This window comes from Medicago truncatula, chromosome 5 (genome assembly GCF_003473485.1).
Source record: "Medicago truncatula cultivar Jemalong A17 chromosome 5, MtrunA17r5.0-ANR, whole genome shotgun sequence".
In the NCBI taxonomy this organism is placed as follows: domain Eukaryota; kingdom Viridiplantae; phylum Streptophyta; class Magnoliopsida; order Fabales; family Fabaceae; genus Medicago; species Medicago truncatula.
The window spans coordinates 31,035,509-31,049,452 of record NC_053046.1 but is presented as its reverse complement, the minus strand read 5'-3'; the positions used below and the strand labels follow the sequence as shown (position 1 = coordinate 31,049,452).

The 13,944-nt window shown below is 33.9% G+C and overlaps 2 protein-coding genes across 3 annotated transcripts; both read left to right on the top strand.

Annotated features, from left to right (window-relative positions):
• The first annotated feature begins 273 nt into the window (after window positions 1-273).
• On the top strand, window positions 274-4,335 carry LOC11407863 (dehydrodolichyl diphosphate synthase 2). Of its 2 annotated transcripts, none has more exons than XM_039834595.1 (3): window positions 274-745; window positions 1,452-1,519; window positions 3,816-4,335. In XM_039834595.1, the coding sequence occupies exons 1-3, from the start codon at window positions 365-367 to the stop codon at window positions 4,258-4,260; spliced, it is 894 nt and encodes a 297-aa protein (XP_039690529.1). In that variant the 5' UTR covers window positions 274-364; the 3' UTR covers window positions 4,261-4,335. The 2 variants fall into 2 exon arrangements, with proteins under 2 accessions (XP_039690529.1, XP_039690528.1); XM_039834594.1 differs by having other exon boundaries at window positions 276-793.
• Window positions 4,336-5,901: 1,566 nt separating this feature from the next.
• On the top strand, window positions 5,902-8,323 carry LOC11410618 (dehydrodolichyl diphosphate synthase 2). Its single transcript, XM_003615576.3, has 3 exons — window positions 5,902-6,429; window positions 6,533-6,600; window positions 7,613-8,323. Exons 1-3 carry the CDS (start codon window positions 6,010-6,012, stop codon window positions 8,055-8,057), a joined length of 933 nt encoding a protein of 310 aa, XP_003615624.1. The 5' UTR covers window positions 5,902-6,009; the 3' UTR covers window positions 8,058-8,323.
• The last annotated feature ends 5,621 nt before the right edge of the window (window positions 8,324-13,944 follow it).

Genomic DNA, 13,944 nt, shown 5'->3' with positions numbered 1-13,944 from the left:
GTTACCTCATCTCTAGTCTAGCTACAAGTGTACATTTGAAATAAGGCAAAGTGCATCACTAAGTGGCGAATCGACCCAAAATGCAATGAAAATCATAACTCACAGAAAATTCCATGATCATAGCGATATAGATTAACCAAGAGCAAGAATGTAATTAATTCTTAAGAATGTAATTAACCAAGGAAATAACTTACCGACATGGACCCCTACCTATGTATCTCGGGGACTCAAGTCAATTTTTTTTTTCTTCCATAAAAACAAAAACAAATCCTGTTTATAAATAAAGCAGCCTATCCTCTTGCTTAAAGCATAACATTTCATAGTTAGTTTACTTTTTACGTTTAGCAAATTAGATAAGAAAACCATGTTGTCGTTAAGTCCCCCTATTACACTAATAACTTGTCCACCAAAGACTACAACCAACCCTACCCATGCTTCTCGTTCCCAATCACGCCGGCTCCCCTCACAACCCATGATCATTATCAAACGTGGCACTACGGTTGCTGGTTCGATTCCAAATGCGGACAAGGCGGAAGGAAGAGCTTCCATAGACGAAGACTTGCTGGAAGTAGAGCTGACGCAGACAGAGTTGAGGAAGGAGATGATTCCGAAGCATGTGGCGGTGATTATGGACGGAAATGGGAGGTGGGCAAAGATGAGAGGGTTGCCGCTGTCGGAGGGACACACAGCCGGCATGCAGTCGCTGAAAACGATGGTGAAAATGTGTTTGAGATGGGAGATAAAGGTTCTCACTATTTTCATGTTTTCTACTGATAATTGGATTCGCCCCAAGGTCATAATTTTTTTTTTTCCCTTTGCTTTCTCCTGTCTCATTACTAACAAAGCCAATATAAAGATTTTTTTTTTTATAGGAAATATCTATACCATACGGTAAATTCATGATTTTGAGAAAACATTTTCACTTTCAATTAAACCCTTAAACAAATTTGCCACTTTATATTATTATAGTATAGACATTTTCTAAAAAAACACTTTATTATATATAAAGTGAAAAATAATACATATAGCTCCTTAGGGGATATCCTATAGAAAATAAAGCATGAAGTAATATTAATATATTTGGAATCACATCATAATTAAATAAAATTACAATAGTTATACATTTATTTATATTTTTTTTATTTGAACAAGTCAAAATGAGGTATACATTTATTTATATTTTACTCCTAAAAAAAAATTATTTGTATTTAAAGCCACAAAATATATAATCTTTCCGTCCCAAAATATAGAAAAAAAAATGTATGAACAAAAGTTAATGTATTTGACGTAAAATTTAAACTAAATATATTAATTTTTGTTAACCTATTTTTATTTATATTTTCGAAGGGATGAGTATACTTTTTTTTGTTTAAATTCGAGTACATTGGAACATGGCATGTTGTTATTTATCATGGTTGTTTGGCTTAATTTTGATCGGTGGTGATGCGCAGTTAGAGGTTGAATTCTTGTTCAGCCTGCTTGAGAGAATAATAAACTCTGAAACTGAAGCAATCATGAGGTACGAAACTCTCACTGCTACACTGTTTATTGCAGTTACTCTTGTTGACAAAAAAAAAAAAAAACACCTCTACTCTCTACATAAAGATCACTTGGTTGGAATTTTCAACCATGTTACTTGGTTCGAAACTTGTAAGGTGTACCGTTCTTAGAACATATCATAAAAAAGAAATTTCTTATTGGTCTAACTAATGAATGAATCATGTTATGTTTTGTTAGTAGTACTATTTTTTTTATAGGCCAAGAGTAAAATGACATAAAAATGGATAGTGTCCAACTAAGTTGGAACCATACTCTTGTGGCCAATTGCTCATAAATATTATTAAAAAAAAGGGAAATTACATAAGAACTGGAGGGACATAAAACCTGACTCAGTCAACAACCCTAACGGGAAAAATCAAAACAATAAAAATAAAATGAAAAATAAAAAAAGATCCACAAATGGATCCAACCCTAAACAATTCTAACAATTAAGCATGAGTCTAAAGTTGGCGAATGAAACGATCGTCAACACGAAATCGGATCACGTACCATCAACTCCCTGAAACAAGGACATCAAGCATTGACGACTCTTTCGAGTCCATAGAGTCCCATGTCAATCAACAAAATGACTTGGATAACCTGAAACAATGACATCAAGCATTGACGATACGATTCATGGTCCAAAACCCCCAATGAACTACACAACATGCATTAAACGCTCTTTCGTACCAAACTAGACCAGCGCGAACCATAACTTAGAATCACAACATCAACGAGGTCTTTAAACCTAACAAATCCAATACCACAGTTGTATTGGCAGCATACCAAACACCTTGAAAAATACAGATCTCAACAGATCTTAAATGAATCAGAGATCAAAGACATGGAATACCGCCACCCACCACTAGATCGAAACAGAACAGAACCTACCCAGATGGGGTTTTCTTCCAACACAGTCCCTAGGACCAACAAACCACCAGAAATCGACGACGACCCAGCCAACCACCGAAGTGAAAGCAGAGCTGCGTTAAAAGGAACCTGAAACATGATTACCAGCCACGAATAAACAATTATAGTTAAGTGATTGAATTTAATTTATGAATGAAATCATGTTTAGTCAGATTTTATTTATCTTACGATTGAACTTCGAATTATAAGTCTCTTCCATTAAGAACCACAATGTTAACACAAAAAATCAACAACAATTTTGTTTTAAGGGAAATAATCAACGATAATAAAAATAAAAAAATTATTTTCTTTTTTCTTTTGAAAGGAAAGGAATTTTTTTTATTTTTTATTATAAAGTGAGCCTTATAATACAGAAAATAATAAATATTTTAATACACTTTTTTTTACTAATTATTAATCCACCATTATTATTAGAGATTAACTTTAACACATTATTGCCAAAAGAAAAACTTTTACATATTAGTAGTAGCGTAACTTTTTTACAATACATCCTATCACTGTTATTTTCTATTATTTTTCAATTTTTTTTTTTCTGTAGTTAAAGTAACAAACACCACTCAAAAATCACAAACATAAATGTAAGATCTCAAATTTGAACCTAAATAAAAGAAACTAGTTTAACAATATCAATAATTTTGTTTTTTGAAAGAAATTTAACAATATATCAGTATTGTCGAGCTAAGCATCATGGACAATAAATACTAACATAGTAAAATATGATTAGATATATGTTTAAAAATTATTATTATTATTATTATTATTATTATTATTATTATTATTATTAAGTGAATGATCTTTATAAATGTTCTGAATTCTGTTTTTAGCTCCTACAAAAAAAATCAGTATTTTTAATTCTTGTAACATTTCCTTTTACCAATTTTAGTGACGAAAAATGTTAACAAAATTTTTAATAGAGACTGAAAATGCTGATGAAAAACTTTACAATGACTAAAAATGCTGATTGATAATTTTACAGAGACTAACAAATATAATATTTTTTTGTGGGGGACTAAAAATAAAATTACAGATATTTATAGAGATCATTTACTTCATTAATCATTATTATTATTCGCCTAAAAAAAGCCCTTATTATTATTATTAGTAAAATTATTTTTATTGACGTGCATAAAAGACATTTTTGTGTAACAAAAAAAGTACTTAGACATTTTTTCAGATTTTTTTTTTTAAAAAGATGCCATTTTTTAATAGATCTACTCATCATCATAACCCTATATATATATATATTTTATATCTTTCCCCTTATATCTAGTGATCTTAATTAGATTAACATTTTTGCCACTATTTAATCAATCGTTGATTTTTTTTCCTTGTAATTGTAATAATAGAGAACAAATTAAAATATCTATGATTGGAGATTCATCAAAGCTCCCCAAGTCACTCCAGAGAATGATAAGTAGTGTTGAAGAGAGCACCAAGAATCATTCAAAACTCCAACTTATTGCGGCAATTAACTATGGTGGGAAATATGATGTAGTCCAAGCATGTAAAAGTGTGGCCAAGAAAGTTCAAGATGGTTCTCTTCATTTAGAAGACATTGATGAAAACATTATTGAAAAGGAATTGGAAACTAAGTGCACTGAGTTTCCTAACCCGGATCTACTAATACGGACTAGTGGAGAACTTAGAGTTAGTAATTTCATGTTATGGCAATTGGCATATGCAGAACTTTTCTTTAATCAAAAACTTTGGCCAGATTTTGGAAAGGATGAATTTGTAGAGGCCTTAAGTTTCTTTCAAAAGAGACAAAGACGTTATGGTGGACGACATTAATTCATCTCCATATATCAAGTGATATTGTTGTCTTAATCATTAAGTTCTATGAATAAGATTTCTTGATAATCTAAAGTTCGATGGTTGTGGTGGTATATTTGTGGAAGTAAAAAAAATTTCATTTGTATGATTTCTATTTTTTTGTCAAGCATTTGTATGATTCTTTACATAACCTATTATACTTATGTGTATGAAAACATATAACTAATTAAATATACAAATTAAATGCACAAGAAAATCATCATAAATATATTTAAATATACAAGAGCAGATGGAGTGTTCGTCTGTGCTTTAGTAAAGAAAGCACTTGATGGTGTGAAAAGGTCAAGTACGAGGATATGGATTGCCTAACTTTTGATCTCCAAAGTCACCTGAGTTTCCATGCACATCAATGTTGGGATTTCAAGAGGGTTTATATTCAAATTTTAGTCCTCTTAAAGGAATAAATATCAATGAAACGGATCTTGATTAAACTATTAATTGCAAATCAAACAAGACCAAGGGTTCATGTGTTTACCTCTTGAAGTGTAGTATCATTGATAATCGAAACCAAAGTGGCTAATCACAAGCACCGCTCGAACGACAATGCCTCTTTGTTTAATCTATGAACGATTTATTCAAACCCATTATATTGTATTATAAAGTAAATCTTTTGTGCTCTTCGGTAGGGTTGAGTACTACTTTTACGACTCACATTGGTCGGTCTATATCACTTTTACTTATCCCTGCTTAAATAATAAAAAATATTGTTGTTAAGAAAATGCTTGGAATGGTACATATTTATCATGTTCCATCAACCTCATTTCCTCTGATTGATTCAACTTGAGAAGCCTTTGACCAACTAATTTGGCATCAACATTCAAAAACAATCGACACTACTAAAAAAACAAAAATTAGTGAGGCAAATTTTGCGAGGGAAAACGTGAAATTCCTCTCTAATTCCGTCACTAATTTCCCTCGCTAATTTTACTTTTTCTAGTAGTGCAATAAGCCTTGTGTTCTAACTCTACACAAAGATGCCATGATTTCTCATACACCAGCTAACACGGAGACAATCCCAAATGAGTTTTGAAGGTTGTCTAATATGCACAATATGCATCATCTAATTTTTTTTACCAATCTTTCTTAAGTGACGGAGAATATGGACTGTACAAATATTATTGATGCATTTTATTTTCTTCGTATAATTGAACCGCATGATCGTCTTCAACACTTTAGAGGTCATTGTTTTAATCTTAAAAATTAGACCTCTAATAAAAATTAATTAAGTGTCAAACTATACCCCTAATCCTCATTAATTTAACCACGGTTGTACTGTGACAAATAATATTAAGACACCCAACTTAAGCACACGATTAAAATGTGGCAAAGTTAATTAAGGGAATTATGCTGTGGGTCTGCTTGCACATGCCCACAGCCAGCCGTGTTGAACCACAAGTCTTCTAATTTTCTGGCATCTATAGGTTGCATATTACTTCAACATGCTACAAGGCAAAGAACGAAAGATTTTTGATGTGATGGTTTGCAAGGAGAAAGACAAAATATGCATCCATCACCTAATTAGAGCCATTCATTCCCTTTTGTAATTTCTACGGTACAGCACAACCAATCAAGTTTCAACAACACATTTTTTAATTATAAATAAGACATCCTACTAAACTACATTATACTACGTAAAAACAATAACCACCTTCCATTTCCCACATTAGCCAAATCGTTATCCCTAACCATATTCACATTATTACTAACATGTTTTCCTTAACACTTCCCATGCCACTACTACTAAAGACAGCTATTACTACTAACCATGTTCATCGGGGGATCACTCAGATACAAACTCATTCTCGATATTCTTCAAAGCTTGTTACCAAACGCGTCACTACTGTCGTGGCTTTTCAGGATCGGGTGGATGGGGAAACTTCTGTGGACGGAGATTTTCCAGAAGTGGAGCCATTGCCGAAGGAACTGCAAGCGGATCTGATGCCTAAGCATGTGGCGGTGATTATGGACGGGAATGGGAGGTGGGCAAAGATGAGGGGGTTACCGGCATCAGCGGGTCATGTAGCCGGTATAAAGTCGTTGAGAAGGATGGTGATGTTGTGTTATAGTTGGGGAATAAAGGTTCTAACTGTTTTTGCATTCTCAACCGATAATTGGATTCGACCTAAGGTCATTTTAATTTCACTTGTTAGTTTAGTTCACTTTGATGAACATGACATTAGTTGTTGATAGTGGTTATGCTTGGTTTTCATTATTGGTGGTGGTGATGCAGGTGGAAGTTGAATTTTTGATGAGCCTCTTTGAAAGAACAATAAATTCTGAAATTGAAGCACTAGAGAGGTGTCAAATTCTAACTGCTTTAACTAATTAAGTACTTTTTTTAGACCAAACTAATTAGATATTTCTTCTGTATTTTATTATAAGTCGTTTTTATATTTTCATATATATTAAAAAACGGTAGTTAATTTTTTATTGAAAATAGAAATTATGAATGATTTTATAAAATTATCACTAATTAATGATATAAAAAAAAAAGATTAAAAGAAGAGAATAATAAATAGTAAATGATATGATAAAAATAAACATTAGTGATACATTAATATTATAAGATGACAATAAAACATAAATATTTCTCTATATATATATATATATTACTTTTTTTTTAATAAAAGTAACTAATTAATATATTATTATTTGTTTTTTAAGGGGTATATTATTATTTGTTATATTTCAATATGTATATCAATATATAAATAGAATACATGCTTTTTTTTTAGCTAGACTTTTATAGGTCAATTTTAACCTCCAATTACTATTAAAATAACAAGTTGATTTAATAAAACATGTAGCTAATTCTTTTTTTAAAAAAAAAAGGAAGAAAGAGAGCATAAAAAGATAATGGATTGCATGTGCAAAGATATATCTACAACAACAATTTATTAAGGGGATACACGTTTTTAGGCTGGATTTTTCTTTCAATCTTTACCCCTCATTTAAACTATTTTATCATTTTTGTCATATTATTTTAATTGCCAATAAAAAATTAGTTAAATCTCATTAAAATAAGACCAATTCATGACAATATAGAAACAATACTAGACATTATTAATAAAAAAATAAAAAAATAAATCTTATTTTGACCTTTTACAAAAAATATTGTGTCTCTTTCAAAAAATGTTGTTGAATCAAATGCAAATCTACTACTTTAGATTTCCTTTATAAGTGCCCTAAAGGTAGCGCACTTGTTAACCTAACCCATATTATTTTTGTTTCTTCCTTTTCCCCTTTATATATATTAAGTGATTTTACAAGAACTTTTTAGTCAGCTTGTGATACCATTACTTTGTTATAGGGAAGGAATTCAAATATCTGTGATTGGAGATACATCAAAGCTCCCCAAGTCATTGAAAAGTATGATAGCTAGTGCTGAAGAGAGTACAAAGGAGAATCCCAAATTCCAACTTATTTTGGCAGTAAGCTATAGTGGAAAATATGATTTAGTCCAAGCATGCAAAAGTGTAGCCCAAAAAGTGCAAGATGGCATTATTCATTTGGAAGACATAAATGAAAATATTATTGAAAAGGAATTAGAAACTAATTGTACAGAATTTCCTTATCCAGATTTACTAATACGGACCAGTGGAGAACTTAGAGTTAGTAATTTCTTGTTATGGCAATTGGCATATACAGAACTTTTCTTTAATAGAAAACTTTGGCCTGATTTTGGGAAGGATGAGTTTATAGAGGCCTTAACTTCATTTCAAAATAGACAGAGACGTTATGGTGGACGATATTAATCAACCAAATACTTTTGATTTTTTTTTTTCTTCCTTTCATATGCTTTTGGACCCAATTTGTTCTTTGCAAACATTCACTTTTCATTCTTTTTTGTAATTTGGTTTCGCGCATGTACGCAAGTTCGCTGGGTTGCGCTCGTGATTAGTGATTGTTTGTTAGGATAGATTAGGGTTGATCCACTAGATTTGTTTTCACTATGTATTCCCGATTGAGTTGTACGTGGGTCATGCTTAATGTCACTATAGTTTCTCTTTCTTGTTGTTTATTTTTATTTCAGTTTTCTTCTGCTAAAAAAAAATGCGATATATAATTTATTTAAACAAAAATTTATTCAAACATTATTTTATCCTAATTGTGTTTTTGTTTACCCATTGAGATTTGTCCACAACCATTGATTAAGGAATGTGGAAACATGTTGACATATCCTTGTGATATGGTCATCAATATCGTCCCAAGGTTTTAGGTTACGACTCTTTCATATGTTCCAAAGTCGTGTGCCACGTATATGATATAGTATAGACTCAAATTCTAAAAAGAAAATTATGTTAAATATTAAAAGGGAGTTTGATCTCATTCATTTATTAGTTTGCTAGTCTGTTTAAACTTAAATTACATTATAAAGATATTCATATCATGAAATAAACTTTTAAACAAGTTATCAGACCATATCAAACTTTCAAAAGACGAGACTCGGGCCTATAAAGTCAGTCTACGATAGGCCGCATGCCTTAAAAAATTTAACAGACTAAATTTAGGTTTATTTCATGATATGAATATCTTTATAATGTAATTTAAGTTTAAACAGACTAGCAAAATCTAACTCGACTTAATCTATTTTTACCCCTACTCATATCATCATGGATTGTATTTGATAATGTGTAATATTTTATGAACAAACAACATGCAACCACTTCAAATGGAAAAAAAGGGTGCAAAAACTACTTCTTACTTGCTATAATATGTTACTGTTAACATCTGAATCACGTGATTGATATAGTATGAAAGACAAACTACCTCATAGGATGGAAAAAAAGTGTGCAGAAACTACCTCTTAGTTTTGTACAAAAGCTTTTTAAAATATAAGTCACAAAGATACTTAGAAATAAAAAATTTGATGTCTTTGCTAAAAATTTAAAAAATAAAAAAATTTGATGTTTATAGTATGATTATACTACACAAGGGTGCACTTTAGTAAATTTAAAACAAATGTACTTTACAATGCGTACTTTTAAAAAAAAAAAAACATTTTTCTCTATATAAACATTTTAAAAGTCGACATTTTCTAAAGTTTCTATGAGCAAATGACTACCACGTGCACGTCACATGTTCCTACACCGGTAGACCTTAAATGAGAAAGCGTATTTATGCATTTGTACTTTCTTTTGTATTTGTACTTTCTTTCAGAATAATTAATATTCAATATGCGGTTAAAAAAAAATAGCACACCACATCTTCGTGAACAAACTAATCTTCAACTATAATAGAATTGACGTTCTTCCTTCCTTCAAAACAAAAACGAAGTTGTAAGCACCCCCTCCCCTCAATACTAAGTTGTAAGACATTTTAGCACACCATCACATCCTCAAAAAATGGGATCACTCTACTTCAAATTTATTCTTGTTATCTGCATTTACACAACAACAAATGCTTTAATTTATGATGATATTATTGTCTCTCACCAATGGTCTCCGGCAGTATGCCGAGAATCAATATGCCTTCGACCTCCAACAGCCGCTTTTACCTTGCACGACATATGGCCGGGAGCAAAAAAAGGTGTTGTATCTCAGTCCAACTGCTGGAGACTTCCTCAATCCAGTCCCTTTGACAAAAATGTGGTAAGTTTGTTTGAACCATTTCTAAAAGAGGGGAAAGGGAGGATATTAAAGTTCTAGTGTAGTTATTTTTTATTTAAAAAATATTTTATTTATTAATTTATATTAACTGGGTCAAAGAAAGTTACTTAAAATATTTCATAAAAAAATAAATATACGTAAAAGTGAATCAAAGAAAATTGATGAATTTGAACCAAATTTGGAACCGAGTACATAAAATTTGTTTGATTCACTTTTTATTATATTTTGCAACGGAGAGAGTGCCAAATAATACTTCGACACATTAATAATAGTGAAGTTATAGTTTATCGATATTTGTCCGAGGTTAATCCTTTAAACCATATGTTGTGAATTCCGATCTCAAGTCGAACCACACCAATACAAGAAATATGGTGTGTGGAGCAAAGTAGAGTGGTAACCACCAAACAAAGTGTGTGTACAAGCAATAATCAACAAAACACCACCTAGATCTAATCTAGGAAACAAGTGAGAAACACAATACACAATCACAAGATAAAAGGAGAGGGAAGAAGAAAACAAAGACACCAAGAGATTGTTCACCCAGTTCGGTCCAAATTTGACCTACTCTGGAGGAGAGATTGTACTCTCCAATCCACTATCAAAGAGTTCTTACAAAAGGGATACAAAAGGTTACAAGAAATTAGATTAGACAAGTTCACAATGAACTAACCCTAATTTCTACCCTTTTCCCAATCTCACCAAGACACTCAATGATTTTCTCTCTACAAGGTGTTTCCCATGTTTTCAACCCAAGAGATACTCTAATCAAAGAACCCTAAACCCTAGAGTTGCTCCCTTTGATTTCCCAAGTTTCTCTCTTTTCCAACTCTCCTTCAAATCTGCACAAGAACACTTAAATACATGCCTTCCACTGATAAAATCGTGTCACGATTTCCTTATCATGGAAACTTAACGAGCAAGTTTGCACAATCGTGTCACGATTTCCCACAATCGTGTCACGATTTGGCACCATGCAGACTAGCTCACAGCACCACGAAATCGTGTCACGATGCCAAATTCGTGTCACGATTTCCCTGTTCTTCCAGACCACAAATTTGAAGACAAATCTCAACATTTCTCCACCTTGACTTCTAATTTGGTGATGATGCCACTTTAACCATCAACCACCAATCTCCCCTTTTGTTTTCCCTTGCATCCAACTATACCAAGTTGCTCCACAAGACTACACCAAACCATCTTCAACCACGGAACGTCTCCCGTCTCCTCGAAGATCACCTTGCATCCGATCACCCTTGGTGTTTTAGGTAATCACACAAGCCACCCCATACATTCTTCAAACCCCGGAATACCTTCCGTCCTCATGAAGAATTCGCATGCTCACAACTAGAGCATAAAACTCCCAAAGCCTCCATAGTCATACCATTTTCCGGTGTCATCAACTCCACCTCAAGTTGAGCTTTCTCTACCTCAACTTCCAAATGAGTACTTCCACTATGCTTCCACTTTGCCACTCCACCTCAAAGGTTGATCACGAGTATTGTTATCACCGCCTCTCCAGACTAACCATGAGTATTCTCACCACCGCCTCTCCAGGCTGATGTTGAGTGTTTAACGTCTCTCCAGACGAACCACTCTACAAGGAATCAATACCAAGGTGAGAACCCTCACCTTCACCTTCCTCCCAACAACTCACCACCAAAGCACCCGCATCTCCATACTCCTCGGACACAACTTGCGCGGAGCTCTCATCGTCCTCCGGACAATCCCTCTTGAAGTGACCCAACTTGTGACACTTAAAGCACTTATACTTATCCTTGTTACCGCTCTTTGAGCTTCCTCGGTTACCTCTACCTCCACCATTTCCTTTTGAAACACTAAGGCCTTCACTGTTTTCATCTGCTCTTAAGTCCTTGGACTTGGTCAACTCCTTGGTTCTTAAAGCCGCTTGAACTTCTTCCAAGGTGACAGTGCCTTCTTTGCCATAGAGCATGGTATCCTTAAAGGATTCAAATGATCTCGGTAGCGCACACAACAAGAGTATAGCCTTGTCTTCGTCCTCAAGTTGCACCTCAATGTTCTCCAAATCATCAAGGATTTTGTTGAACTCCGCCAATTGCTCCATCACGGTCTTTGACTCCACCATCTTGAATGAGTAGAGTTGTTGCTTAAGGAATTGCCTATGAGCCAAAGACTTGGTCATATACAACGATTCCAACTTTGACCACATCGATGCCGCGGTTGGTTCCTTCGCGACATCCCTCAAAACTTTGTCCCCGAGGCACAAGACAATGGCACTCCTAGCCTTGTCCACCATCTCGGTCTTCTCCTCTTGTGACATGGTAGCCGGTAACGCACCTTCACCATTCACGGCTTTCTCACACTTTTGTTGAATCAACACCGCTTGCATCTTCACCTTCCATAACCCAAAATCGTTAAGCCCGGTGAACTTCTCAATATCCCACTTTGAACCCATGGTACTCACTAAACCAAATCACTCTTATGCCCCACGGTGGGCGCCAATTGTTGTGAATTCCGATCTCAAGTCGAACCACACCAATACAAGAAATATGTTGTGTGGAGCAAAGGAGAGTGGTAACCACCAAACAAAGTGTGTGTACAAGCAATAATCAACAAAACACCACCTAGATCTAATCTAGGAAACAAGTGAGAAACACAATACACAATCACAAGATAAAAGGAGAGGGAAGAAGAAAACAAAGACACCAAGAGATTGTTCACCCAGTTCGGTCCAAACTTGACCTACTCTAGAGGAGAGATTGTACTCTCCAATCCACTATCAAAGAGTTCTTACAAAAGGGATACAAAAGGTTACAAGAAATTAGATTAGACAAGTTCACAATGAACTAACCCTAATTTCTACCCTTTTCCCAATCTCACCAAGACACTCAATGATTTTCTCTCTACAAGGTGTTTCCCATGTTTTCAACCCAAGAGATACTCTAATCAAAGAACCCTAAACCCTAGAGTTGCTCCCTTTGATTTCCCAAGTTTCTCTCTCTTCCAACTCTCCTTCAAATTTGCACAAGAACACTTAAATACATGCCTTCCACTGATAAAATCGTGTCACGATTGGTGCATCCGTCCCAAGGTATGACCAGTCCTTATCATGGAAACTTAACGAGCAAGTTTGCACAATCGTGTCACGATTTCCCACAATCGTGTCACGATTTGGCACCCTGCAGACTAGCTCACGGCACCACGAAATCGTGTCACGATGCCAAATTCGTGTCACGATTTCCCTGTTCTTCCAGACCACAAATTTGAAGACAAATCTCAACACCATATACATGAGAAAAGTTAATAGTATTAGTGCTTCCAAAACTCCTAAATATGAATTTGAGTTTACATTAAATAATCTCATTATTTTTATATTTGCATGGTGAATAAAATTGTTCTGTTCTTTTCCTTCAATAGTGTGAACAGAAAGAAAGGGATTTGATGTACATTTGGGTGGATTTCTTGAAAGGCGATGAAATGAACTTTTGGGAAGGCCAATGGGATGCACATGGTAGCTGCTTCTATGAAACTTTCAACCAGGAAAGCATATTTTCAATTGGCCATAGATCTTCATCATTTTGAACTTGATCTTGTTAAAGCTTTTGAGAGTCAAGATACATCCCCAATCTATGGGGTAGACTTTGATATAAAGGATCTTAGATCACAACTTCAAGCTATATACGGTGTTCGGCCTCAATTTAAGTTTTCCACTCCACACAATAGCGTGATAAAGGTCCAACGCTTCTCTTATTTCCAAAGAGCACATTGGAGATAACCACATAGCAACCTATATCATCCCGTATACACATCTCAGTTCTCATCTTGTCGCGGGTAGATGAAAACGACACATTTTTATTGCATTTGAGTCTCCTTACTATTGGTTCTTCCATCTAGACACACTTGGCATGTGTTGTCGCCGCATTTGATTGGATGTAGCTAAGGCATTTTAATATCTTAAAATAAGCAAGAACCTTATAAATTGAAAGTTAAGAAAGAATGCATGTTATATGCAAGAATCTTGTAAGTAAACTATCTCTTAGCATCTGCATGTTAT

Excerpts from the sequence above, each read along its gene's own strand:
- LOC11410618 (XM_003615576.3), top strand. The coding sequence starts at position 6,010 with ATGTTTTCCTTAACACTTCCCATGCCACTACTACTAAAGACAGCTATT. Across the intron at positions 6,430-6,532 it reads ATAATTGGATTCGACCTAAG|GTGGAAGTTGAATTTTTGAT; the intron begins GTCATTTTAATT and ends GTGGTGATGCAG. Across the intron at positions 6,601-7,612 it reads GAAATTGAAGCACTAGAGAG|GGAAGGAATTCAAATATCTG; the intron begins GTGTCAAATTCT and ends ACTTTGTTATAG.
- LOC11407863 (XM_039834594.1), top strand. The coding sequence starts at position 365 with ATGTTGTCGTTAAGTCCCCCTATTACACTAATAACTTGTCCACCAAAG. Across the intron at positions 794-1,451 it reads ATAATTGGATTCGCCCCAAG|TTAGAGGTTGAATTCTTGTT; the intron begins GTCATAATTTTT and ends GGTGATGCGCAG. Across the intron at positions 1,520-3,815 it reads GAAACTGAAGCAATCATGAG|AGAACAAATTAAAATATCTA; the intron begins GTACGAAACTCT and ends TTGTAATAATAG.